The sequence below is a fragment of the Amphiura filiformis genome, chromosome 11 (assembly GCF_039555335.1).
Source record: "Amphiura filiformis chromosome 11, Afil_fr2py, whole genome shotgun sequence".
Lineage (NCBI taxonomy): Eukaryota > Metazoa > Echinodermata > Ophiuroidea > Amphilepidida > Amphiuridae > Amphiura > Amphiura filiformis.
In genome coordinates this window covers 34,100,386-34,126,955 of record NC_092638.1, presented here as the reverse complement: position 1 = coordinate 34,126,955, position 26,570 = coordinate 34,100,386, and the positions used below count along the sequence as shown (strand labels likewise).

The following is a 26,570-nucleotide window of genomic DNA, read 5'->3' as shown; positions in this document are numbered from 1 at the left end:
GGTTACCTGTAAATCCAAGCGTACAAAGACAAACATTAGTCCTAAAACACTGTCCATGGTCCAAATCAGTGCAGCTGTTGACACCAAAGCAGGTTGCTTTATAAGAATAATATAATAATAATAATAATTTAACAGGATATTGTACTATATACCCAGTAATGTTTTGCCATGGTGATCATGGCACTGCGAGCATTATGTCGTTTTATGCAAATTAAGTATTCAGTATCAGCACTCCAGTCGTTAGTATTATTTCGATCATTTCTCACAAGAATTTAAAGTTATCCCTTTTAGAGCAATGACGCATGTAAAAACATTAATGCAACAAAATATTTTGTAATTTCAACGTTCAAACCTTGCAAATTGCAGCTTGGCCCTTCCCAGCCTGTATCACACATACAAAGTCCAGCTTCACATTTGCCGTGAATGCAAGTACTACCACATAAACCTGATTAAACGAGAAATACATATATCATTTGTATCTATTTTTGTGAAGACAATAATCTATTTTCGCAAAGAAAAGCAAAATCTTTGTGTCGGCCATTTGAATTATGTTTAAATTTTTTAATAGCACGAATCCTTTTTAACAGAGATTATTAAAGATAAACAAATTTTAGGGATGATTCCTGCTCTGACAATTGTGTATATATTGTGATAGCAATAACACAAATTATTTTTGTTGAATAATTGATTTGTGAATCAATAAAAACATAAACAATTGACAGGTTCTAATAACACATTACCTTCACTGCAATCGCTGCCTAACCACCCCTGTATACATTCACATGCATCATTAACGCACCGACCTTTTCCAGAACACTGAGTTGGACACCCTGTAAATTTATAACAATATAAACTCTATTAAGTTGTTCTTGTTGGGCACGATATGCAGAATGCATTATTTACGTTGTACGGAGGTATCATCATACCCGTAAAATTCCATCTACATTGACAAGATCCCCCATAGCATAATTTGGACAAACAAGTATTATTGCAAGACCAATAATATTGAATTGGCATATTAATGGCTCTGTCGAATCTCACGAGCATAATAGCTCACTTGGATAAAAATAATATCAGAATGTTCATTTGTCATATCTAAATCTATATTGCATAAACTTCATAATCTGATGGAAATGACGATGTCTTCCGCAAACTCTAATATCAATTCGAAATTATTATACTGAAGCATACCCATCTTTAGTGATTCCTGCTCAGAAAATGTTGTATCTTTTGTGATAGCAATGTCAAAAATACAAGCATCTAGAAGATCCTTGCGGCTATCGGTGATTCCAAGAGCCATACATACAGAATTAGCGAGCTGTAAAAATATAAAATAAGTGAGGTGATTGGTGTCTATAATATTGAAACCTTTGGTGAAAAACGTGTCAACTGATTTTGATTGTTGTTCCATGCCCAGCTATTCATTATAATGGTATGTTCTATTTTAAAGGCCCATGGCAATCAATTTGGCATGAATTTATGTCTGGTCGCGTCCTGTCATATCTTCGAGGATAATCTAGGTTTTGAGTATAATGTTTAGATATTATCTCTCCTATTGACTTTTAAAATATAAGGATGTCTATAAAAAAAAAAGTAGTTGGTAACATTATGATCTGATTTCGTTGGTTTCAATTCCGTGTATGGCCACGGCCCGTGGACATATCATGCCTACTTGCATATTAGCCGTAAGAGATGTTCAAAACAACCAAACAACCGGGGCACTTGTGTTTCAAGTTCAATATCAGCCGCATACAAAAAAAAAGTAAAGTAAAAGGGTATTTTTTCACGACCGGGCGCGATACCCGAGTATCTCGTGTAGGGTATCAAAATTGGGGGGAAGGGGTATCTTAATCGCATTGATGTTACTCAAAAAAGGTAGCAAAGTTTGCATCAAGATGCCAATTGAAATCAGTTGAAAAGAATGTAGAATTCTGGATGAAATTATGCTAATTAACTCCTCAAAACGTGTGATTTTTCCTTACCTTTTATTCATGTCTTATAACTGATCTCTACCAGTGTTGTAAGATGTGTTCATTGCTTAAGGTAGGAAAATAATCACATCGTTCTTCAGGTCCATTTTACACTCTTTATGGTCCTTGTACGTGGGTGATGTACAACTAGAAATACAAGTGTAACACCTCCGTAGGCAAAAAATAACAACAACAACAACTCAAGTTAAATGAACAAACAAATAAAAAAAAAACAAGTACTGACTGCTACATCTTCTGCTGGCAAGTCGTCTGTTGTATACACTGGATCATGGTTAGGATCCGTGTATGACATGTCCAGCAAATCATCAACGTGAAAGTTAGAATGCTCCCATGACCAGTTACCATACATGCCAGAGTTTTGTTGAGACGATGCTATTCGCCCTGAAAATAAACAACATGTAAAAGGAACAACATAGTCAATCAACTGTAAAGCAAAATACCGTAAAGATTGGCCTAATTGCGCATTTGGGCTCCTTGACATAACTTTTTCGTCATAAACTAAAAGTGTCCTCACTTTAAAATCCTACTAGAAAATAATGGCACGGACCCTTAATTCCTGTTGGGATTATCAGAGGAGGGCGCTCTCTACTTGTACGGGCCAAAGGAGCAAATTCTCGCCACTAGGCATTTTTTTACGTTACTTCATAAGTAAGCAGTAAAATGTACAGAACCTGGTAATTAACCTATAAAGTACTTTGATACTCGTAACTAAAGTAATTGTGATATCAACATTGGATGCATAATTTCATATGAACGTAGCTGTTTAGATAACAACATCAACGTTCCTTCTCCTCGTGATTAAAATGATTCATAAAACGAGTCGTGATATTTTAAGAGTTCAGGGGTTTGGTTACTCGCATTTGACAAAACAACCAATCTGTTGGTTGCAACAAAAGACCACATACGCGTTTTTGAATTTATAAAGAATACTACGTTCACCTCCATTTTTTGAAATTGTTATAACACGCATAATAAATGTCTTATGTATTTACATGATTCAGCAAAGTCCACAGGGTCAGTATAGAGTATCCCGTCAGGACCTTGTAAGTCGTTTGCTTCGTTGTCGTCCATCATGCCACAGAGTCCCTCGGTTTTCCCGATGAAGTCTTTGTTTGATGCATTAAAATAGATGTTAATGTACTGACGCTGTATCATCGGACTGAATCGTACTTCAACCGTAAGCGTGACACCTAGAAAATCATAATATCAATGTATCAAACAATCGATCCAGATTTGAGCGCCAAAGTTTGGTCGTGAGTGGCGTAAGAAATTCAAACATTTAATTAACAAAGCTATATAGACAAGTCGATTTAAGTACCAAAATAGGCGCACCTAGACAAAAATGGAACACCAATGTTTTCGCTTGCTAGTGACTTTTAACACCCTCCTAAACAACATATCAAAAAAAGAACAAAAAAGGACACAGGAGAAATGTTAATGTGCATATATCCAAAATGGCTGTTAATGCAGGGCTGAAATTTCAAAATTGGGCGTATAGAAATCATATAAATTGTGTTCCTCTCATAAGGATTCAGAGAAAGGTCATATGGCAAATTTTGGTCTTCATCATTATCCACAGGGGTAAAAAAAAATTACATAATATGTGGTGGGTTCGCGATCATAATACTGGTTATACGTATATTCTTAACAATCCAGAAATTAGATAGCAACCTTTGTATTTACCGTCAATTATATAAATGGTGTAAACAATATTGGCTACATTTCACCCATGTATTTTTAAATTTTACAAAACACTTAGGTAACAGTTTTCGACATAATTTTACAAAATATTATGTAATAATTACATTTTAATTTTCTCTGTGTGTAATTAAGTTCAAGCTGTGAAGGCAAAGAATGGATCTTACGGTATGCAGTATATAATAATAGTATCTTTCATCACTCCACATCTATTCAATCTAGGAAACGAACTTCATGGTAAATCAGTGAAAGAGGCGGTTAGTGCTAACTACCAGGTACGGCCTTCATATACACGGTGGATGTCTATAGACTAATGTCGTGTGCATCTCGTTAAATATATATAAACCCTTAACTTGACCACAAAAGGGCAACGTGAATGCTATCTATGTCAAGTATTATTTTAATGTCCCTACTGAAATTTATATTGTAAGGTTCAATCTTCAGCACTGAGTCTCCTTACGTGTCTCAAACTGAAACGACATCGTTGCTCTCAGTGTGTCGTCGGTGGACTGTGTTTGAACATCAAGCTTCGACTTAGAATTTCCAAGCATTAGTGACGTATCCTCCAAAATGTTTACCAGTTGCCCATCAATTCTGTTAACATAACAATTGAAATGAGACGTAGAATAGGACCAAAATAAAGGCATTCTTTTAACCAACATAATAAACTTTAAACTTCGCTGATTCACAAGAGACACTACTATGAGACTAGCAAACAACCGGTTATACATTTATAGTTACGCCATCCCGTTTTGAACTATGATTCAAAATTGAAAACAGAACTGCACTACTTGTGTTGCAGTACACCACTTGTTATTTGGACCCTGTAACTTATTATCTAGCTCCATTCATGTTTCGAATACAGGTCCATTACATACTTTGGTGGAGGGGCTCAATAAATACAGGAGGGGCAAAAAAGTTTTTTGACCTCCAGACCACACGACGTGATGGCTCCGCTTGATGTCCGGATATGAGACAAAGTTGGCCAAAAGTTCCAATTTGCATCTTCTTTTGGTTTGTTTTAGTTAAAATGAACCCCCATTTTGGATTATCGTAATATCATTATATTTGCAAATTTCTGACTGATTGGCACACATTCATTAAATCAGGTGGGAGTCAGTCAGCAGGACGACTCTGCTCCCTTGGAAATGATTACTGATATGCCAACTGTATACAAGAAATACAATTTTATATCAAGATGTATATTTGCCTGTGGATGCTCTTAATCTCACACATAGGGAGTGTGGATTTCAGATGGATTTACCTGAAGGGGTGACTCTACTTGACATCTACACTCCCTGTTTTGGAGATTTAAAAAAAATCATGTCTTACATAGGGGGTATATGGATTTCATCTGGAATAGCTCATATGAAATATTCTACAAACCTTAAATTTGGTAAATCGTCTTTATCAGATCCAGGGGTCGTGATTGTGACGATACTTAATCCGACTTTCACTGACACAGCTCCCGTTAAAGATCCCCTTTCGTACTTAAAGAAACGTGTCTGCACGCCAAAGTCATTTGCTTCACTGTTACAATACGCAAACTCTCCGATTCCGTTGTATAAATACGGAATGCCTAAAACGAAACCAGAAATTAATAAAAAAAGGTGCAACAACCAGCTGATAATGTCATCTAAAACTTATTGCAATTAAATTAAAGACATGTCATTTCCTGGCAGTAGGTACATCAGGATGTCGAATAACTTATGAAGACCGTCTGTAAAAGGTGCCTCTTCATAGAAGGTTTTTCATGTATTCAAGTTTTGACATGATTAAATTTACTTCAGATTAACAAAAACATTGTGGATTTCCTTACCATCCAGTGTTTGTAAATGTGGATCACCCCACATATTACGTGGAACCCGTTGATCACAACAAGGGCCTGTCCAAAATCTATTGCACACGCATCTTGATGTACATTCACCTGGATTGCCGGTACAGTAGCCGTTACCGGAGCAAGCTGAATGGCAACACATATAACAACGTTAAAGTATGCCTACATTATCATCATTTTAAGCTCTTTTGCACCCCCACCCCACCCACCACCACCATCACCACCATCACCATCAACCTAAAAGCTTCCTTGACATGTTTCGGGCAATTCAATTAAGCTTAAATATCTTACAGTCTGGAAAGTACACAGGCCTTGAAATAAGAAAAGAAATCCAAGGGTCCGACCACGGACCCTTGCTTTTGATATTTCAAGGGTCCGAATATTATGAAGTATTAATGTTTGTGTAGACTATAGGTTAAATACCACTAATAGGCCTTGGTGATACATTGAAATACGACGAGTAACTATTTGTTTTCATGGCATTCGAAAAGACTGCATTAAAATCGCTGACATTGATCAAGTTATATAGCCAAAAAGTACTTTTTAGAGTTTGATGCTTCAAAATGGTACATTTTCTCTCATTATATGACATTTTTGTTGTAATAGTACCAATATTCATACGCACGGCTTCGTTTTTAGTAAATATTTGCCCTATTATATTGTAACTTTCAGCTTCGAGGGCGCACTGTCATTTTAAGGTGTTTACGGTTCAGTGCGTTAAAACAAGAAAAGTCTCAGGTCAACCTATGTTGAATTTTTGATCATTTGGCATCTAAATCATATAGTTTCACCTGATATTTGTGGCATTGAACTGTGAGAGTTCTGAATATGAGAAAATTCCACCCGAAATTAGGCATTTTCCCATTGAAACCCGTGTAATACATAATTAGTGGTATTTAACCTATAGAAACAATAACTAGCAATACCACCTACTGTCTGCCAGTCTGCATAATGAAGGAACCGTAGACTAGCTCGTTATTTCCTTTATGTATGTAGATTGTAGAAAATTGAAAATCCGGGGTGAAAACCTAATGGGAAACTAAAATAAAAATGTACTTAGGGAGCAGGACTTATTATGTGAACCACATTTTCCAGTGGAACAACAAAACTAGGAATTTTTGCTCTTTTAATGGTTCATTTTTTACGGGTCACTTGGACCCGTACCGTAGGAAAATTGCGAGTCCGCGCTTACTTTCACGGGTATTTGACGCAAGGACGCGCCTTATTTCAAACGCTGAAGATACATGAGGAACAAACAAAGTAAAAGCGCACATAGATGAAGCAAAGTGGCAACAAACACATAAAAACTGTACGATCATGACAGTATGTAACATATTTACCCTCTAATAATAGCTGATATGACCACCACCAGTTAAAAATTATTAAAGCAAATTAATTTACTATGACACGGAAAGCAATCCAATTCGTCGCAATATGGCCCTTTCCTTCCAAGAACACAAGTAGGTGGGATTCCACACTTATTATGGATCTTGCAGGTACATTCACAATTCTCCCATATTTGAACTTCATCAGGACCGCATGGGGGACACACATTGGTACATTGACAACCCGTTACACTACGTCGGGATATGCTGCAATCATCACATTGGCAAAGACATGGGCATTCTCCGTTTGCACTAATGACATCAGTTGTACCGTCAACACATTCACATGTACACTAACAATAAATTTGGAAGAAGTACAAAAATGAATATAATAAATTAATAGAGAGCAAAATAATTTTAAAAAATCGATACATATTACAAAATTATCATTAAGGCATATGCTTCTGCTTTCTTGGAAGTATCTTAAAGTGATGCATACCGGGCAATTGCCATCGTCATTCATATCACGTACTGAGCCATCAGCACAAAAACATGGGCATACAGGATTCATGCTATTCCTCTTCAATGTTGTTCCATCTGGACATAACTCACACTGACAGTCACCATTTAGCTATGAAAGGAGTAAAAGTGTTGAAAAAATCATTGATAGAAGTATCCAAACATTGGATGCATTTAAAGGGAACTCCACGCTAACATCGTTATCACATGCATTACGGAAGGTAATAAGAAATATTATGCGTCAGCGGCACGTTAGAAAACAACATACTAGCATATGAAAGCTCAAAATAAATTCTTCCAACTGAAACAATTTGCCGACATACCCTATACAAGTATAGGGCCATTTTCTAAAATAAGTGTTACATAAATTTATTATCATTCACTCGTTTTTCATGTTTAGGCTCATTTTGAGTACAAAACTTACCTCGAAACTTGGAGTATTTCCCCAACAATCACATTGACAAAGACAATCATTGTTATTTGTAGTATCGATAATACCAGGAATCTGCCCCGCACAGCTGCAACATTGATACGAAGTTGACTTGCATTCCCTGCAAAGAAGATAAAGTAGATTCAATAAAAACGTATATGGGTGGTGTTGGTGCTGGTGATAGTATTGTTGTTGTTGGTGGTGATGGTGGTGGTGGTGGTGGTGGTGGTGTGGTGGTGGTGTGGTGGTAGTGGTGGTGGTGGTGGGCGATGGTGGTGGTGGTGGTGGTGCTAGTGGTGGTGGTTGTGGTGGTGGGTGGTGGAGTGGTGGTGGCGGTGGTGGTGGTGGTGGTGGTAGTGGTGTTGATAGTATATATTAGTAGGAATCAAACCTATTTAATTTGGTGACGAGAGTAGTAATAAAAAAGCTGTATCAATTCTCCAAGCTATGTTAAAGTTTCTTGAAAGAAATTTGAAATGAGTTTATAACTCTTTTCTGGTCAATCAACTCAGACTTCAAATATAAGTTTACCGTTAGCGTGCCCCAGCACTCTATGTCGTAGCCACTTAAATTGCAATTTGACCTCACACTGGAATTGGCCCCAAAAAGAGCTTTTACATAATGGGTTGGATGGACAAAAATAAACTCACAGCTCGGTTCTAAGAAAACATCTAATATACCATTACCTATATGTGGATCCGAGATAACCGTTAGCCATTACACGACTTTGGCTATCATTTATATCATCTGTTGTATAGACACCATGCAATGTTACACTATTTAGTCCCGCGTCTCCGTAAACCAATAAATTTGATCCAGGATCGTGACAAAATTCAGCACAGATAGTGCTTTTGACCGAAGATTCTATATTGAGTGACTCGGTGAAGAACACACCCTTTCGAGATCCAGATAGAGCGCAAATAGTGTTGGCGCTGATTCCAACTGTGACAATAAAAATAATGATTGTGATTTATTATCTTCATGCCCAGATGCCTTAGGGATAGTGCATTCATTTTGTTTCATTCATTAAAATATAAATACTAAACAGTGTTTGGTTGAGAAAAAAACCCGAAATTCGCCTTTATATTACACTTGGACCTATATCAGTAATTTTCATAATGTAATTTTGCCCTCTATATCTTTTAAGACACTATTATTGGTAATACATAAATTCTCAAAATGTGCCAAGTTCAATTGACTCTAAATTTTGAAGTTTAATATCATCGTCATACCCATCGATCCTGTCACAACTTAATGATTGTGATTTATTATCTTTATGCCCAGATGCCTCAATCATTTTGTTTCATTCATTAAAATATAAATACCACACAGTGTTTGGTTGGGGAAAAGTACCGAAATTCGCCTTTTATATTACACTTAGGTATTTCTATAATGTAATTTTGCCCTTTATATCTTTTAAGATACTATTATAGGTAATACATAAATTCTCAAAATGTGCCAAGTTCAATTGACTCTAAATTTTGAAGTTTAATATCATCGTCATACCCATCGATCCTGTCACAACTTAATGATTGTGATTTATTATCTTTATGCCCAGATGCCTCAATCATTTTGTTTCATTCATTAAAATATAAATACCACACAGTGTTTGGTTGGGGAAAAGTACCGAAATTCGCCTTTTATATTACACTTGGGTATTTTTATAATGTAATTTTGCCCTTTATATCTTTTAAGATACTATTATAGGTAATACATAAATTCCCAAAATGTGCCAAGTTTAACTAACTCTAAATTTTTAAGTTCAATAGCGTTATGCCCATCGATCTTATCACAACTTACGCTTTGACAGAAGCCAATTTGGAACAGCATTATCAACTCCATTAGTACACGGAATGGTACCCTGAGCTAGAACAGCTGCTGAAACATCTACGTTTAACGTGACCTTAACATGTGAGCTCTCAATACCAACGTTGTTTCCATTAACGGTATCCTCGTCGAAATCAAAACTTGATGTTGTAATTGTTTGACATTGCGGCTAAAGCACAAGAAGTAAAACAAATGAGATCTCAAAACAAATGTCATACATCTGTTTAAACTATCAATGTATCAACAATGCCAACAAAAAAATAAGTATAAAACACTTACTTACAATAATATTTAAAAAATGCATTAATAACTTGATAAGATCTAAACTTACATCCAAATTATAAAAAGACATTCCTGTTCTGTCTCTCCGTATTATGCCAACATCAGAACTACATGATGTGTCTTCGGTGTAATTGGCATCAGCAGTGATCTGTAAAAATTACATGTATTTTATAAAGTAGTTATACTCGATTTTCGTGAAGAAGTAGTTGAAGCAATAGCAGCAATGAAGACCAACAAGGCAGAAGCATTGGACTGTGCTATGACTGCTGAAGCACTTCAGGGAGGAGGGGATAGCATGATTGATATGATTCTCGAATTCTGCATGGATTTATTCTCAACGCTGACACCGCCACGTGAATGGGTCACAAATGTTATCATTCCTCTACCAAAGAAAGGCGATTTCTCTCCCATGACAAACTACCGTGGTATTTCACTTATGTCCATTGCCGCAAAAGTGTACAACAAGATCCTTTTGAACAGGATCCGACCTCACATTGATCCTTTACTGAGAAGCAACCAGGCTGACTTAAGATCTGGTCGCAGCTGTGCTCAGCAAATACACATTTTGAGGAGGATCATGGCAGCTTTTAAGGAGCACCAACTTCCCTTGAAAGTCACTTTTGTGGACTTTAAAAATACCTTTGACTCCATCAACAGGTCCGTCATGTTTTCAGTGCTGCGGCATTATGGAATACCAAAGGTTACAGAGTACGTGAAGAGTGCACCCTTTGATTTCCCGTATGACAGGCAAGAAGTATTATCGTTCTATACACAAACTGAGTAAGGTATAATTCTGAAAACTTACTGAGCTTTCGGATTCCAGTAGAAGATTAGCAGCTCCAGAAAAGCTTGCGACAAACGGAACTCCACCAAGAGCAAATTGGAATAGGCCAAAATGTTTCTGCCCAGAACTAATGGTTGCACTTTCAGCCCTGTAAGTTATTAAATAGAATTTATCATTGTTGATGGCCACGTTTGACATTCTTAAAATATGGCTATTCCAGTTGAAATTCATACACTCTTAATGGAACACATGACCTGTATCCCCCACACATGGGGGCGCAACTTTCAAATGAAGCCACAAATTCAGGTAACCCTATTTGAAACTCACACTACCTGCGTGAGATTATGGATATGTCTTCCATAAAGTGTGTGGATTTCAAATGGAATAACCCATTAAATGAGCTGCAGAAAACAACACACTGAAAATCTAAACGTGGGTGATATTAAGACATCTTACGCGAAGGACCATGGCCCAAACATCCTTGTTTTAAGTTTGGAGCGATTGCCGAATATGGTGCAACTCTACTAGTCGTATTACAATACTGCCCAACCCCAACCCTTAACACTGGACTCAAGTCTAGCAAGTTGCACCCTATTCGGTTAATTGTAAGTTTTACGTAAATCAGCGGTGGTAATATTTAACTTAGAAGCAACAATGTGCATTACTATGACCCCTATTGAAACGCAAAATGCTTTAGGAGTGACCGGTACACCACTTTGCTACCGAGATTCGTGCATATACCTTTAAAACATATTGCCTGGAATTGCAATGGGGATATTGTTAGATAAGTTTTTTCTGACATAAAGTGGATGGGCGATGAGACTTTCCATTAGGTCACTTACATTGAAAAGTTTTTATGGTCCTTAAAATAATACAGGAAGTTTTTTTCAAGGTTGATCGAATTAAAGTGCTCATTCCACGCCCATTAATGATCGTATTTATTAAATAAACATACCCATTATCAAGCTCACACTGAAATTGAATAGAAGATTCTCTCATTCCATTGAACCCCATTCCAATCGCATTAAGTCCTCCAAAGTCAGAAATTTGAAGAGTAAATTGAAATTCTGGGCAGTACGTAAACTGAACATCTCCTGAGCATGTAAGGGCCGGATGCTGAAAAACAAAACAAACATCAATCACGAAGTCATGTGTTAACTAGCATTACGTCATTTTCATTTGAAATGTTCTATGTTAAGTAAAACCTTTTTGTTCGAAATGTGTGCAATCATTTAAGGTCTCAGTCAGTTTTGTAAACAAATCCAAAATTTCTACTCAGACAAATTCATCACCCAGGTCGGGTGACCTCTTCAGTGATGCGATGATCCCTGGGGATAAGAAGTCTTGCGGGAAAACCGGCACATCATCGCATTATTGAAGAAGTCAACCGGAGTGAGGAAACTGTCTAAGTAAGTAGAAATTTTGGATTTGTCTACAGAACCTTTTTTTGTCTGAGAACTTGTATTTAATTTACTTTACAATCCTGCTTAGTCTGTTCCGAGGTATGAATCATAATAAATAGTAACCCAAATGGATTATGTTATAATTTATATGGGTAACTTATATCTAATAGTGAGTTGGGTATTTATCACGTAAAACATGTCTCACCTGTTCAGAGATACTCTCATGGAAATAAAACTCTGGATTTTCCATATCAGATACCGGCATTAATTGAGTCGGGATGGTATAAAGATCGTTGAGTGTTTTAAACGTTATGATTTCAAATAATATGAAACCATTTGTTTCCATCTTGAAAATAATCTGAAAAAAGGGAAACAATAATAAAAATCTTTGTCTCTTTGTAGTGCAGCAATGTGAATAAGATGTGAATAATTTTATCTCTTCAGTTCTATCCAACCAAAGAATGTATTTTCTTAATGGCAAAATGGGTACAATTATTGATTCAATCATGTTTTATTGTTGTCATTTCATGTCGTGGGTCGCCCTTACTCCGGTAGTGTCGGCTCAACATTTTTATCGCTAAAATAAGTGGATGGTACCATAATTCGTCGTTTTTCGTTTAATATTTGCGTTTTAATGTGCCGGAAAGTATTAAAGTTTAATAGGTTTTTTTGTTAGATTATACCTTTCCAGCGAGTTTTCCATTGATACTTCCCAGGATTATGTCATTCTGTGATATGGTGAGATCATCAGTAGATAGGTCGGGGCTCAAGATTAATAGGTTTGATCGTCCAAATCCTCCTGGGCAGGATAAATCGACACCGTTGCTCTCCGATGTTGCCCAGATATGATTAAACCTAAAGGAAAAAAACTTAGCTGGTAGTGTATGCTATAATTATGATGTAAATAACTGCTGACGATCTAAGATGCATTTGATATGAATTTTCATGGATGAAAATGGTTGAATCTACAGTAATTTACAGTGTTGAATTTGGTTGGAACTCCAAAATCATTCTCTAAAATGTAACAGTCCTTTGACACGATCTTAGAAAAGGTCCACATTACATAAATGACACCAAATATGAACAGCATTAAAGGCATGCGTATCATAATCGCTAAGACTATAATTAACAAATCACAACCCTGAATACATGAACGTTCTTGGTCGCTTTGACGCAGAAATGCACTCACTTAGCATAAACTCTAAACCTGAAATGTATATTCAAACACTTTTCGTGGTGTGTGGATCGTTCAAAGATGGACAGATCTGTAGGATAGTTCCAAGATACACACATCTGTTCTACAACGCCTTGTAAAGGAGACGTTCATACGAGTAATGCTTATCTTCGAACTTGAACTTGAATGTAGCACGCAACTAATTACTCACATGGTAAACGAAGAAGTACGATCACATTTAAACAAATTCGTATGCAAATAGACAGCTTCGGTCTCTGGAACAACTTCAATCACCTCTTCTACGTTTAAACTGTTTGTATTTGAAACCAAGATATCACCCAACATGTAGCCTTGTGTCGTTACATTTGATGGCAGGAAAATAAACGTTGATACAAATCGATCCTTGGATACTTCGGTATTTGCATATTCTAATCCAAGACATCTGTATGGCGTTGTGTCTAATACACAAGTAAATATGGAAGGCAGACATTAGTGACATTTCATTAATTTCTCTGAAAGTACTCAAACGTGAAACAAGTTCATGGTTGATCCTACATCCCAACTTTGTGTTCAATAATGTGAACTTCAGTGTGTATTAGAGTGCTTGGAGATGTAGCTAAACCCCATTTGAAGTTCGAGTCTGAATACCACAAATATTTGCCGAACTGCGCACATATGATTCTTTGCCTTAGTGCCCATTCTCTATTTCACTTTCAAATAGAGAGCTCCCTCCTCTGAACATGCCAACACACATTTAGGGTTCGTGCCCTTACTTGGGATTTTTTCTTTAGTTTGTGTTATGCCAAGGGAATCCATATGAGATATTATGCTAATCTTTACGGTATATTATTGGTATCTTTTTCAAGTATAAGCGGGACTTAGTTCAGACTTGCTATAGATATCCTTCAATAAAGGAATTCCTAATGTAAAATTATTTGAACATTCAGACGGCATAAAATAAAATAAGTTATACCACGACCACAACAGTAAGAAAAGTCCTTAAGAGGCTTCCTTTGCAATTCAATACGTGTGTTTTACATGATACAAATAAACCACAAGGAATTTTGCAAGCCCAGACTAGATTATTGTCCATTAATGTCCATACGATTTTTACAAGTCTAATTCCTACCTGGTGGTATTCCATGTACATCACTGCCGCTGATTCCGTCATTTAGTATATCTGTAATAAAATTATCCCTGGGTTGATCATCTAAAACTGGAAACTCTCGTGCTCTATGTAGTTGAACAGGTTGGTTAAAATCTGCATAGTCAATTACTTCAGTTATATCGACTTGACGGCCCATTATCAGAGTGTGGTGATCTGTTAAAATATATAAATCGGTATAAAGCAACAGCATAATAAACTCTATCACGCAATGGCAACACACTTACGCTAACAGTGTTTCAACAACGCTTCCTATACATTTGTATAGGAGCCAACCGTTGTTAATCCGTGAGGAATCCACGCTTTTACAGTAAGCGTATACGCGAACGCCAGCGCACATCCGTGTTACGCGTGAGCGCGTAAAATTAGTCATGTCTGGAATCTGTGTGCGTATCACGCTTACAAGTTGAATTCAGTACTTTGGAAGTATCGGATAAAGATTGCCGTTTTATTCAGTTTTATTGCTGATATCAACAGTAATCACCGACCATTTTGAGGCTGACTGTCAATGATTAACTGACATTCCTCATAAAATAATCATGTGAATTAATAAGACCTTTAGCTTGTTTTCATTGTTGAAAGGGATTCAATCATGTTTCACCGTTGTTTATCACCGATTAACATCCCTTATCCTGCGCGTCTGCGTGGTTTTACTATACTACTCTCGGAAGCTGCCCTCGTGAAGTAAACCACGCAGACGACGCGAACGCATAGTTGTTAATCGGTGATGAACAACGGTGAAACATGATTGAATCCCTTTCAACAATTTTCTAACAATCAGCTGCAGCCCGTAACTGTTTGCTCTTTATCTCAGCTAAAACTGCTTCATTAATATCACAATTGTGGTTGAGATTAATTTAATAGAACATTTCACAAGCTTATATCAGAGAAAGTCAACAAACCTTGATTTGACAGAAACCCAATCCTATGCATAATGCCGCCAGCTTGTCCACTAACAACTATATCTCCCTCTGTTACATCAAATATTTCACTAGTTAAAAACAACTCATGTTCATCCAGAACGCCGTCCCCACCAATCTGACATCGGTAAATGAGAGCATCACTGTTATCGAGGAGTTTGACATCTTCATTAATCTCAACCTTATCGATCCTTGTGCTGTCGGTATACGCTTTGGTTACAAGACCAGATGGACATTTGTCTTCATCCCAAGTTTGACAGGTTGTATTTTCCTGTGAAGGTAGATCTCACACTGAAATTAAGCTAACCACAATACATTTATTTTTAGATCATAAAGACAATGATACCTTTATACTTTACAACTGGCCCAATATCAAATACTATCCTTGTTCAGTAGCAAAATAGAAACAATAAGTGTGGAACGATTTGATTAAGAATCTGATTTAGGAGACTGCTAGTGGAAGCATAGTTTTGCATAGTGAACGTTACGACGTGTAGTAGTTGCATAGGGTTTAGAACACAAATTAATTGCCTTTTGCTGAGTCAGAAAATGCCTGCTTGTGCTTTTCTTACCTGAGTTGAAAAACAATTCTGAATATCCAAACATCTCTGGCAAGTCTCTCGATCTGTGTCGCGAGCTCGAAATTCGCATTGACGAAATTCGCAGTCCAGTTTCTGAATTTAGAAATTATATAATATTATTATTAATATAAAGGTATACTTCAAATTTATAAACAATAAATAGATATGATTATAGGCGAAGTACGACCTTTTTAAGTTTGGTGTGTGACATGTGGCTCATGCATGAGTTCAAGTTTCACTCACAGATTTTAAGAAATTGAAAGTCGATAGATTTATGGTTTTTCGAGAATAAAGCAATATACAAATAGCTACAATAAGTGCATGGTTGAAAGCTTACATCAACTATTGGAGAACAGATGCCTGGGCTGAAACAACCGTAATAAAACCAGTTATTACATTGTCCAATATCTGGTGAATATGCTGTACCAGGGACGCAGGTTTGAGTAGCATCACACCAGCCACATCCGATTTCACACGCACACGTCGAACATCGATCGTATCGACTACAATAGCTTACAGAACAAGCGCGACCCTGTTAAAGTAGAAAGATGTTAAAGTGTTAGAACGTTGATATCATCATTTGGAGAATGGTCTGATTAACGCTCTTATTCACAGGGCATCCAAAATGGAGATATTAGTATCATACATTTTTGTCATAGACCGTGCGAAGTATTTAAAAATGGTATAAGATGGACATATAATTATGATAAAATCATTGTACTTGTGGTTAGTTGGTATATCAAATCTGCTTTATATGAACTTTAACAGTAAATGAGAAAATATTTTAACATCTTACTTGGTCTGAAAGCCATAATGTACAATCTTATAATAGTATATTATTATGAAAGTCATCGAAATGTACAATCTTATAATAAAATTATTTTTGGTTATTCTTTTTTGTCATATATTTGATATTGTTTGTCATATGAGCCATTCCATATCAACTCCAGGGATGTGCACCGCAGCGCCTCTTCAATTTTTTTCTTTTTCTGTGTGGTGGTAGATATTGATGAGAAAGCAACATCCTGAAAATTTGAGCTTCATACTTCATTTTGTTTTCCCGTGGCATCAATTTGAAATTTAGGGGGGTCAGCGTAAAAAATGTGTCGCAACGCGAAAGACGATGTTTGGAGGGCCATAAATGTATAAAGGGAATCCCCAACAACTTTGAAAAGTATGTATCCTGGGGTACATTTTGTGTAGAATTCAAATCTGGCATCAGACAACTTATGAATCCTTTACTTTAAAAGATATAGGGCTCTCAAAATGCAACTTTGTCCATCCAGGACCAACTTCGGGGGGTCAGAACTCCAAAAGTAAAAATAATTTTATTGTCCAAGTCAGAGCCCTTTGGTAGGACATTACTCTTATCCCATATTGAGCCTATTAGAATACTTTTAGCTGAGATATTACCCATGCAAAACTCCAATTATACATTTTTTGTACATTTTGACCCCCCTGAAAATCAATGTCAGACATTTTGCCCCACCATCAACTTCAGGTATGTTGAAAATATGTTCTTGGACAACATTTCTGAGAGATATTGACTTTGCTTTAAAAACATCAGTTAGGTTTGCCTACTCACATATATGTCATTTCAACCACATCAACAAAATGGGATGGTTGGTCAGTGGTCATCCCCTCAAATGTTGCTGAAAATCACTTCTAGCATACTTCTATGAGCATAATGAACACATGGAAAAAATGAATGCTCAACTCCAAGCGGTTTTGGAGATATGGCTTGTCAAAATTTGGCCCAGACCCCCACTTTTTGCTCTCTCAAGTTGCGACGTTGAATTAGTAGCGTTTTGGAACACTCATATTTGACTTTGCAAAAAAGATATTATGCTGAAAAGTACTAACTGGGGTGACTTTTACCCAGAAAAACAGAATCTGGTCTCAGAAACAGTGCATCTTATCTACTTAAGAAGTTATGGGTCTCTCAAAACCTTGTTTCGTTTTGTCAAAATTTTATTTGTCAAAAAGAGGTTTTGAGAGACCCATAACTTCTTCAGTAGATTAGATACAATGTTTCTGAGTCAAGATTCTGCTTCTCTGGGTAAAAGTCACCCTAGCCAATTAGGCGGTTTCCAAATACGTACCTGCCATCCTCCACGACACCTGCACAAGTTTGGCCCAACACATTCACCAAATCCAGAACAGTTATTGACATCATCGCAATGAAATTCTGAACAATCAGGGCCAGACCAGCCATAATTACAGGTACACGTGTTTACTCCTATACATACACCATTCCCGTTGCAGTAATGTGAGCAACCGCTTCCTAGGAAAACAAAAGGCGTACATTATGCGGTTTAACAGGGGGTATGTTGAAATTAAGATTTAATTTAAATCTGATCAAACAGACATACCTCTTTTTGGCGAACGATCCGACGTTGCAACTGAAACCTAATCAGTCTTTAGCTGGGTTGTGATGCAAATGACCTTGAGTACCAACCTCTTTACAATACCATGTTACAACATCGGAGAGCCAGCTCAAGTGGAAACGACTCAACGGTTTTCTTACATATGAAAGCCAGTGGACACCATTTTGACACCAAGTATGTCCGAATTTTAGATCGCAAGTAACGTTGGTTTCAGCGAGGCGTAAAAGAGGCGATCTGGGTGTTGGCTGAGCAACTATCCCTCAACCGTGGAGGATGCGTCCGGGTAAAACTTTCTCACGACTGGGACAGAATCATATTAAGGACATATTTCTCTCCGATTGTTATCAATACCCGTCAAGTGTCCGTTACTCAAGGTTATCACAACCCAGCTGACGACTGAAGGTTCGTTCGCCAAAAATAGGTATATCTGGCCAGATTTATATTAAATCTTAGTTTTCCAAACACATTTTACGATAACATTTTGACAACATTTCTAAAATGTTGATGTAGTGTTTGTCATATAAAAAGTTTTAAACATGTCCTTTATATAACCCGACACTTGAATGTTATTAAAACGTTTTGATCAAATTCAAAACGTATTTATAACACGTTTATATGCGACATATGGTACCACCGGGAGTGTGCCGTTGTAACGGACCACATATCTGACGTGTATACTCACCATTCCAATTTGTCGTGGATTTGTATACAATGTGGCTTGCCTAATGTTGGTCCCAGTTTCTTTGATAGCAATTACTTTGCTACTGGTAATTCCTTTGAGTCATTAACTGACGAAGTTACTGTTGATGAACCTGATGTGTGTAACTTTGTTCCACATGATACGTCCACGCCAATTAAACACCAGGCAAACAAAGTGTATAGATCCAGGAAGAATTGTGTTCTTTCGTTAAAATTAATGGTCATTAACTGTGATGGGCTAGAAGGGGAGAAAGGAAGATTGGATTTTCAAGCTTCAATCAAAGAGCATGCTCCTGATATAATATTTGGATGCGAGTCCAAACTTGGTTCAGGTATTCCAACTTACTCCATTTTCCCTGAAGATTACAATGTTATGCGCAAGGACCGTAATCAATCAGGGGGAGGTGTATTCCTTGCTGTTAAGGGTAACTTTGTTTCTGTTGAAGAACCAGAGTTTGATGCACCTTGTGAAATTGTTTGGTCCTCCATGGAGTTTGTTAAAGCCGGTAGAGTTTTTATAGGTAGTTTTTATCGAACACCAAATAATGACTTTGACCCAGTCAATCATCTTTCTGATAGCCTTGCCAAAGTTTTGAGTAAAATCAAAAGTCATTGTAATATCATCATCTGTGGTGATTTTAACTTCCCAGATATAAACTGGGGGACAGGTGAAACAAAAGGTGACAGTAGACGTAAGAAACTTCATGATGATTTCTTAGATTTTCTATCTGAGTCAGGTCTTACGCAGCTGAATACGTTGATCACAAGACCAAGATCACAAAACGTGTTAGATTTGATATGTACCAACAACCTAAATGTTGTGAGTAATATTAGAACAAAACCAGGAGTGAGTGATCACGACATAGTGCTCTTTGACTTGAATTTAAAGCCCAAAAGAATGAGTAAGCCACCACGTAAGATCTACAATTTTAAGAAAGCTGCTACACAGAGCATCAAAGAAACTCTGGAGGCTAACTCTAGGGATTTTTTCCTGAATGAACCCATGAACAAATCTGTAAATGAAAACTGGACCACATTTAAGAACTATGTGTTAAATACAACAGAGAAGTATGTTCCCCATCATTTCTCCAAGGGTAAACAAAGCCACCCTTGGATAGATCATAGTATTGTGAAACAAATGAGGAAAAGGGATAAGTTGTATTCTGCTGCAAAGAAAACAAAATCCAAACGCCTATGGACTAGTTACAAAAAAAGCGTAACAATGTGACTGCTACCCTACGTCAGTCTTACACTCACTACATGGAAGAAGTGCTTGGGCCAAGTCTTGAAACCAGTCCAAAGAGATTTTGGTCTTTTATAAGATCCCAAAGGAAGGATGCAGTAAGTATCCCCACATTAATATCAGATGGGGAAACATGTGTCTCTGATTTATCAAAGGCTGAAGCTCTAAACAAACAGTTTTCCTCCGTATTTACTGACGAGAACTTATCTGCAATTCCTAACAAAGGGCACTCTGCCTTTTCAAGTATTCAAGATCTTGACATAGAGTTACAAGGAGTAGTAAAACAACTTACTCAGATAAACATCAACAAGGCAGGGGGACCAGACAGTATACCATCCAGGATGCTTCATGATTATGCTACAGAACTTGCACCGATGCTGCATTTCATCTTTCGGCAATCCTATGCAACAGGAACTTTGCCAGATGATTGGAGAAAAGCTTTTGTCACTGGCATATACAAGAAGGGAGTAAAATCTTCACCTGAGAATTACAGACCTGTTAGTTTAACTTGTATTTCATGTAAATTAATGGAACACATAGTCTTGTCGCATATCTCCAAACATCTGGCCACATATAATATCATAGTAGAAAATCAACATGGTTTCAGGGAAAAGCGCTCATGTGAAACTCAGCTGCTGGAAGCCATCCATGATTGGGCAGAATGTCTAAACAGAACCAGTCAGACTGATATTCTTATGCTAGATTTTAGCAAAGCCTTTGATAAGGTGCCGCACCAGAGGCTTGCTGCCAAATTGCACCATTATGGCATTAGAGGGAAATCGCTCCAATGGATTCAAGGTTTCCTGTCAAACAGGGAACAGTGTGTTACCATGAATGGAACTTGTTCAAACCGGGCACCTGTAAAATCTGGTGTGCCCCAGGGGTCAGTTTTAGGACCCACCCTCTTCCTTATCTATATCAATGACATCACTGAAGAGCTGGAATCTACCATTAGACTATTCGCTGACGATAGTGTTCTATATCGTAAGATAAAAGGACCAGAAGATCATGTAGCCTTACAGAAAGACCTGAATGCAGTGTTTGCATGGGCAGACAAATGGCAAATGTCTTTTAATGCCAGCAAATGTCAACACCTCACTGTCACTCGTAAGAAACTGCCGTCAATTTTCAGCTATTGTGTTTCAAACCAAATTATTGAGAAAACGGAAAGTCACAAATATCTTGGTGTAACTATATCTAATGACCTATCATTCAAACAACATGTCTCAAACATTCGTACAAAAGCTCTCAACACACTTGGAATTATTCGTCGTAACCTTGGGCCATGTTCCAAGGATGTCAAATTAAAGGCATACCAGACTCTTGTCAGACCTCAACTTGAGTATGCTGCCACAGCTTGGAGTCCATACACAGCTCGTGATGTAAAACCCTTGGAAATGGTCCAGCGTCAGGCTGTTAGGTTCATTTGTGGAGAATTTCATCGAAAGACAAGCGTAACACCTCTTCTGGATCAGCTGCAATTAGACCAGTTAGCCACTAGAAGAGTGATGTCTCAATGTACAATGTTTTATAAAATCCATCATGGTCTAGTTAACATCAGCTTTCCACCAAACATCAGGCTTCATCCAACCTCTGAAAGATCACACAATTTACGCTACCTTCCAGTCTTGGCTACTCGCAACACCTACAAATACTCTTTCTTTGTGAGGACAATTCCAACTTGGAACAGGCTACCTGCGGAAGCAGTTGCAGCACCATCTGTCAACGTTTTCCAGGCCATAGCTCTGCCAGCAGTGAGGGTCTTGCAGCCTACTGCTACTCACCAAGTCATCTAAATCAGCTCTCCAGTTCTTTTTACGTGCACCGTTTGTTGTTCTGCACTCTGCACATTTCTGCACATTTATGAGCATCATCACCTTACTCCTTGGATAAGCTTCGCTTTGTTAGGAGAACAGCACTTGAAGACTTGAAGACTTTATAAAGTGTTAAAATCATTCATGAGTTCCTGGGTTACTTGGTTACCAACATGTAATCTACCAGTATTTTATCCAAGCTGACTTCACGTATCATTTAAAGGAATTAAAGGAATCAAATTGAACAGCATTTTTGAAATATAGAATTTGAAACATATTTCATAGCAAAAGATTCTAGGTTCTAGTTTTAATGTCATTTTTTTTTCGTTTGTATAAATGAGGTTTGTATAAATGAGGTGAGATGATTATGTAAATAAAAAGTAAATGGACGTGTCTATTGACATGTTCAATGGATCTGCATATAACCACTCCACTTTTCAATACCCAATTTCCGACGGTTTTTGGAAATATTGACTTAAATATATGCAAATGATCTTTATTTTGATAAATATTAGTGAAAAAATACCACTGCTTGTATATATCCATTGATAATGATCGTAATATATTTTACTTATTTTTTACTCTAAAGGATGAAATCAAAACTCACCGGCGATTGCCCGCCGTTCCGTTCGGTTCCGTCCGGTTTCCATTGTTTAGATCAATAGAAACCGGACGGAACCGGACGGAAACGTTGGTCAATATTGCCTGACGAGCAAATGTTTGTTATGTCACATCATCTATAGACCATTCCTATGATGGGTACCTTCCTGACGTTGGTGGAGTTAACAATCTATATCACATCGATACTACGTACTAAAAACTACGAAAGTGACCAGGAAAGCGAGATCAAGAAGGATATCACGTGATTATAAAATAACGAATTAATCACGGGAAACCCTACTTGACCTTGCTTTCGTTACCCTATGTTCAATAACAGCACGAAGGTGTCAATTTTAGGAATGGTCTATGAGCGTGTAAACAATATCTCAGTAACGTGATTTGGGTAAACATCATGACCACCATATAAATTCAAATATTAATAATAAAGTGCAATTATGCATAAACAAACATACTTGGCGTTTTCAGACACACGTAAGAATGTCGGTTTTCACAAGGCATTTCGTGAACAGTTCCTATGGTATTCAAGTCCATGGCAAAACAGCTACAATCCTGTAAACATGGTAAATTGAAATTGAAACAATTATATCATCACGAATAATCTTGTTTTTGTTTTTTATTATTATTTGCTAAGTAATTCGCTATTACATGTATGTCATGTGCTAACATGGTGCCTAACCGAGAAAAAAACGGGAAAATATAACAATAAGACGGAAAGAAAGAGGAGACGATGAAAAAATGGACTAAGCAGTTATTCCAGGTTCTTTGATTGTTAATGTCGTACAGAATAATAACTTTTGACAAAAATTGTTTGTTGCAATGCATGTAACTTATTGCGTCACGGACAGGATAGCTCATTGAATTTAAGAACCATTGAGAAGTGCCCTCAGTGATTTCATTTGAAATCTGTGTACATTTAAAAAACTTCATGAGAGATAAAGTAACGATAACAAATCAGGTGACAATTATAACAAAATGAGTCAGACCTGTCTATAGATTGGGCATTCCCAGATGTTTCGTTGCATTGCTCAATGTGCATGTGAATAAGCTATTTATGGGGACTTTCCGGCTTTCTTACCACATGTACTATAATAACAAAATTTAATAGAGTTAGATCGTTCAGATTGTTACATTTTACCTGTGTTGCCCCTAAATTTAGGGTTGATTCAAGGGAGAAGTTATTTAAGCACGGGTCAACCCATACGAAATGATTGTCATCTGCGTAGTCTGCCCGTGCATCATTGATGGTTTCAAATAGCAAGATGTTCCTGTTGTCAACGATCTTTGGAGACCTAGCTAGTAGAGCGCCCTCATTCTGTACAAACAAATTAATATATAATGTGTTGTTTGTAATATCGTTGTAATTTTGGTACGCTGATGCTACGAAAATGCTATTATTAAAAATAACAATTCAACAACGTCACCCTCTACAGTGTGGGCCAAAAACAACTTTACCCAATTTAAAAGGTTCATATCTCAAAATTAAAAAGTCGGCTGCAAATTGTTTTCACATATTCGTAAAGAACACTTTCATTAGAGTATTTGGTGAAAAAACTATCCAAAAATGTATTAAAATAAAAACGTGACGCTATTTTTAAATCAAAGAGTCAAAATTAACTTTGTCCACGCGAAGGCCTACTAGCTGTCGCGTCGCATCTCTTGCAATGGCGAGTTCGATAAAGAATGAGAACCACTCAGTATACGCACAAATTTGTTCAGCAATTTTATATAACACATGAACACAATCAAATAAATCAAACATGAACAATTTAAATATCAAGCTATGATATTTCGTCATGATATGCAGCTTTCACGCTGCAAAGAAAACACAATTCTCCTCAAATATTGTAACCTCAGCAAAGCAATTGTAACCTCACCTGATTTTTTGTCATTACGAAATGTTATCTACAAGAAAGTTTGAAGTTATTGAACTTATTGCGTACGTGGTATGTTCGGCAAATTGTTGTTGCGTCGACAACTGACTCTGGGGTTAGCTGCAAGTCCCTTTGAACCGCTGCAATATTTGCAGCTGAACGACCAGTTCTTGGACGTCCGCTCTGTGCTTTGCATCTATTCATCACACTTCCGAGGTTATGAAAGTTGTTCGTATGTAGAGTTATGGTAGGTTTCGGTGTGATCTTACGTTCGGGAAACGAATCCGAAATTGACGCTGCACTACCAAAGAGCTTTCTGTTCTTAATAAAGTATACCTCTGCCATAAAAGTCATCTCTTGTGTTGTGAATTGCCTTAACTTGGCACCTTACAAACCTATTTAGAAATAAGCCACGCAGTCACAAAACGCACGAAGGCCTATTTAAAATTCAAAAATTGCGCCAGATAAAACCTTTGTAATTGTGTAACTTTTATGCTAATTGTTGGTCAATGACAGGAGTGAAGTTCGAGTACATGACAAGTAAATGGGGTTAAAATCGATTGTATTTCTTTCATGCATATAAAACAATCATCACTTTTCAAAGATAAGCCAAACGTGTTAACTAATTACATGTATGCCTAACGCATATGTATGCCTTACTCTTAGCAATCGGACAAATCCCATTGAATTACGTGTGGACAAAGTGATTTTTGACCCTCTGACGCAAAACTAGCACCATTTTGTTAATTCAGCGTCTTTTGCTTTCATTTCTTCATCACATACTCTTAGAAAGATATACATTTAGAATATGTAACATTATCATAAATAGCTCTTCTATAATTCAAGCAACCACCCTCTGAAATTGGGTAAAGTTGTTTTTGGCCCACACTGTATAGTAACTATAACAGAAAGTTATCGGTTTATTTTAACTGGTATTTGTCACTTTTCGGTGATGAAGACGATATCAACGTTTAGTATAAACTAGAAGAATTTTGTCCGCAGTGATATACATTTATAGGGAAAGATAACAGCTGGCTTCAAATCTATTCTTATCATTATCATCAACATCATAATCATCACCATCATCATCATCATCATCATCATCATCAATTCCCAGTATTGATATATTTTATAATGCATTATGTTTATACTTTTACAAAGTGAGAATAATGATAAGTTTAGTTTTTGTTCTTCAAGTTTATAGCTTAAATAATATTAACCTCGCACTCTAGGGCAGCAGACTCTCCATCGTCAACGCCACCTTTGTAACTGTAGCAGTAACTACGTTCCGCAAGCCACTTGTATCCAACAGGGCATCGATCTAAATTAAGAGACACGAACGAGCATGAAAGTACATCTGTGTGGTAATCAAATCAATGAAAAATTGAACTTTTGTTCGCAATTCACATAAGTTGCTCACCTCAAATTTTTTAATTGTTAACACTACAACCTTCTTCAGCAGAACGATCCAGTTCGCTGATCGATTTGACGACTCTAGACTTGTAACGTCAGAGCTGGATCGTGGACTCTTGATAAATTGTAGCGCCCCTCGTCCTTATTCAAGGACGGTTGGTTAGCCCGGATGTGAATTGCCTCTGTGACTCCTCTTTCGAAGTACCGTGGTTCTCTATTGAAGATCTTCACTTTGTGTAGGTCCACGTGATGTCCTGGATAATCTATGTGTATGTACTGAGAACCATCCCCGACCACAAGACAGCGCGGTATCATGGCTCTGACCAGCGCCCACACGACGGCAGGGTTTCAAGGCTCTGACAGGCACCCGAACAAAGATATTGGTATTTGGGATCGCCGTCTATTATTGGGCTGGATAGCTCAGATGATAGGAGACTGGTAGCGCAAACCAGAGGTCGCTGGTTCGAATCCCATTTCAGCTTAATTTTCAGCTCCGCTTCTTCACTTAATATTATTACCTGGTCAGTTTCTCTGAAGTATTTAAAAAGGCACCTTCATTGATCCCCTGTACTGTCACTTACCTGAC

The 26,570-nt window shown here is 37.2% G+C and overlaps 1 protein-coding gene across 1 annotated transcript in view; it reads right to left on the bottom strand.

Annotated features, from left to right (window-relative positions):
* LOC140163650 (uncharacterized) overlaps window positions 1-26,570 on the bottom strand; it is a 50,021-nt gene that overhangs the window by 3,011 nt on the left and 20,440 nt on the right. The window contains exons 7-34 of the mRNA XM_072186965.1: window positions 25,792-25,892; window positions 23,836-24,012; window positions 23,153-23,249; window positions 18,039-18,220; window positions 16,274-16,468; window positions 15,928-16,029; window positions 15,338-15,626; window positions 14,400-14,591; window positions 13,482-13,728; window positions 12,780-12,951; window positions 12,302-12,454; window positions 11,649-11,809; window positions 10,715-10,841; window positions 9,959-10,057; window positions 9,601-9,796; window positions 8,487-8,742; window positions 7,795-7,921; window positions 7,351-7,482; window positions 6,928-7,204; window positions 5,509-5,652; window positions 5,076-5,268; window positions 4,150-4,283; window positions 2,984-3,181; window positions 2,215-2,372; window positions 1,192-1,318; window positions 741-830; window positions 353-445; window positions 7-96 (exon numbers count right to left, since the gene is read on the bottom strand). Coding sequence (XP_072043066.1) covers window positions 7-96; window positions 353-445; window positions 741-830; window positions 1,192-1,318; window positions 2,215-2,372; window positions 2,984-3,181; window positions 4,150-4,283; window positions 5,076-5,268; window positions 5,509-5,652; window positions 6,928-7,204; window positions 7,351-7,482; window positions 7,795-7,921; window positions 8,487-8,742; window positions 9,601-9,796; window positions 9,959-10,057; window positions 10,715-10,841; window positions 11,649-11,809; window positions 12,302-12,454; window positions 12,780-12,951; window positions 13,482-13,728; window positions 14,400-14,591; window positions 15,338-15,626; window positions 15,928-16,029; window positions 16,274-16,468; window positions 18,039-18,220; window positions 23,153-23,249; window positions 23,836-24,012; window positions 25,792-25,892 — 4,509 coding nt within the window. The remainder of the gene's footprint in view (window positions 1-6; window positions 97-352; window positions 446-740; window positions 831-1,191; window positions 1,319-2,214; window positions 2,373-2,983; window positions 3,182-4,149; window positions 4,284-5,075; window positions 5,269-5,508; window positions 5,653-6,927; window positions 7,205-7,350; window positions 7,483-7,794; window positions 7,922-8,486; window positions 8,743-9,600; window positions 9,797-9,958; window positions 10,058-10,714; window positions 10,842-11,648; window positions 11,810-12,301; window positions 12,455-12,779; window positions 12,952-13,481; window positions 13,729-14,399; window positions 14,592-15,337; window positions 15,627-15,927; window positions 16,030-16,273; window positions 16,469-18,038; window positions 18,221-23,152; window positions 23,250-23,835; window positions 24,013-25,791; window positions 25,893-26,570) is intronic.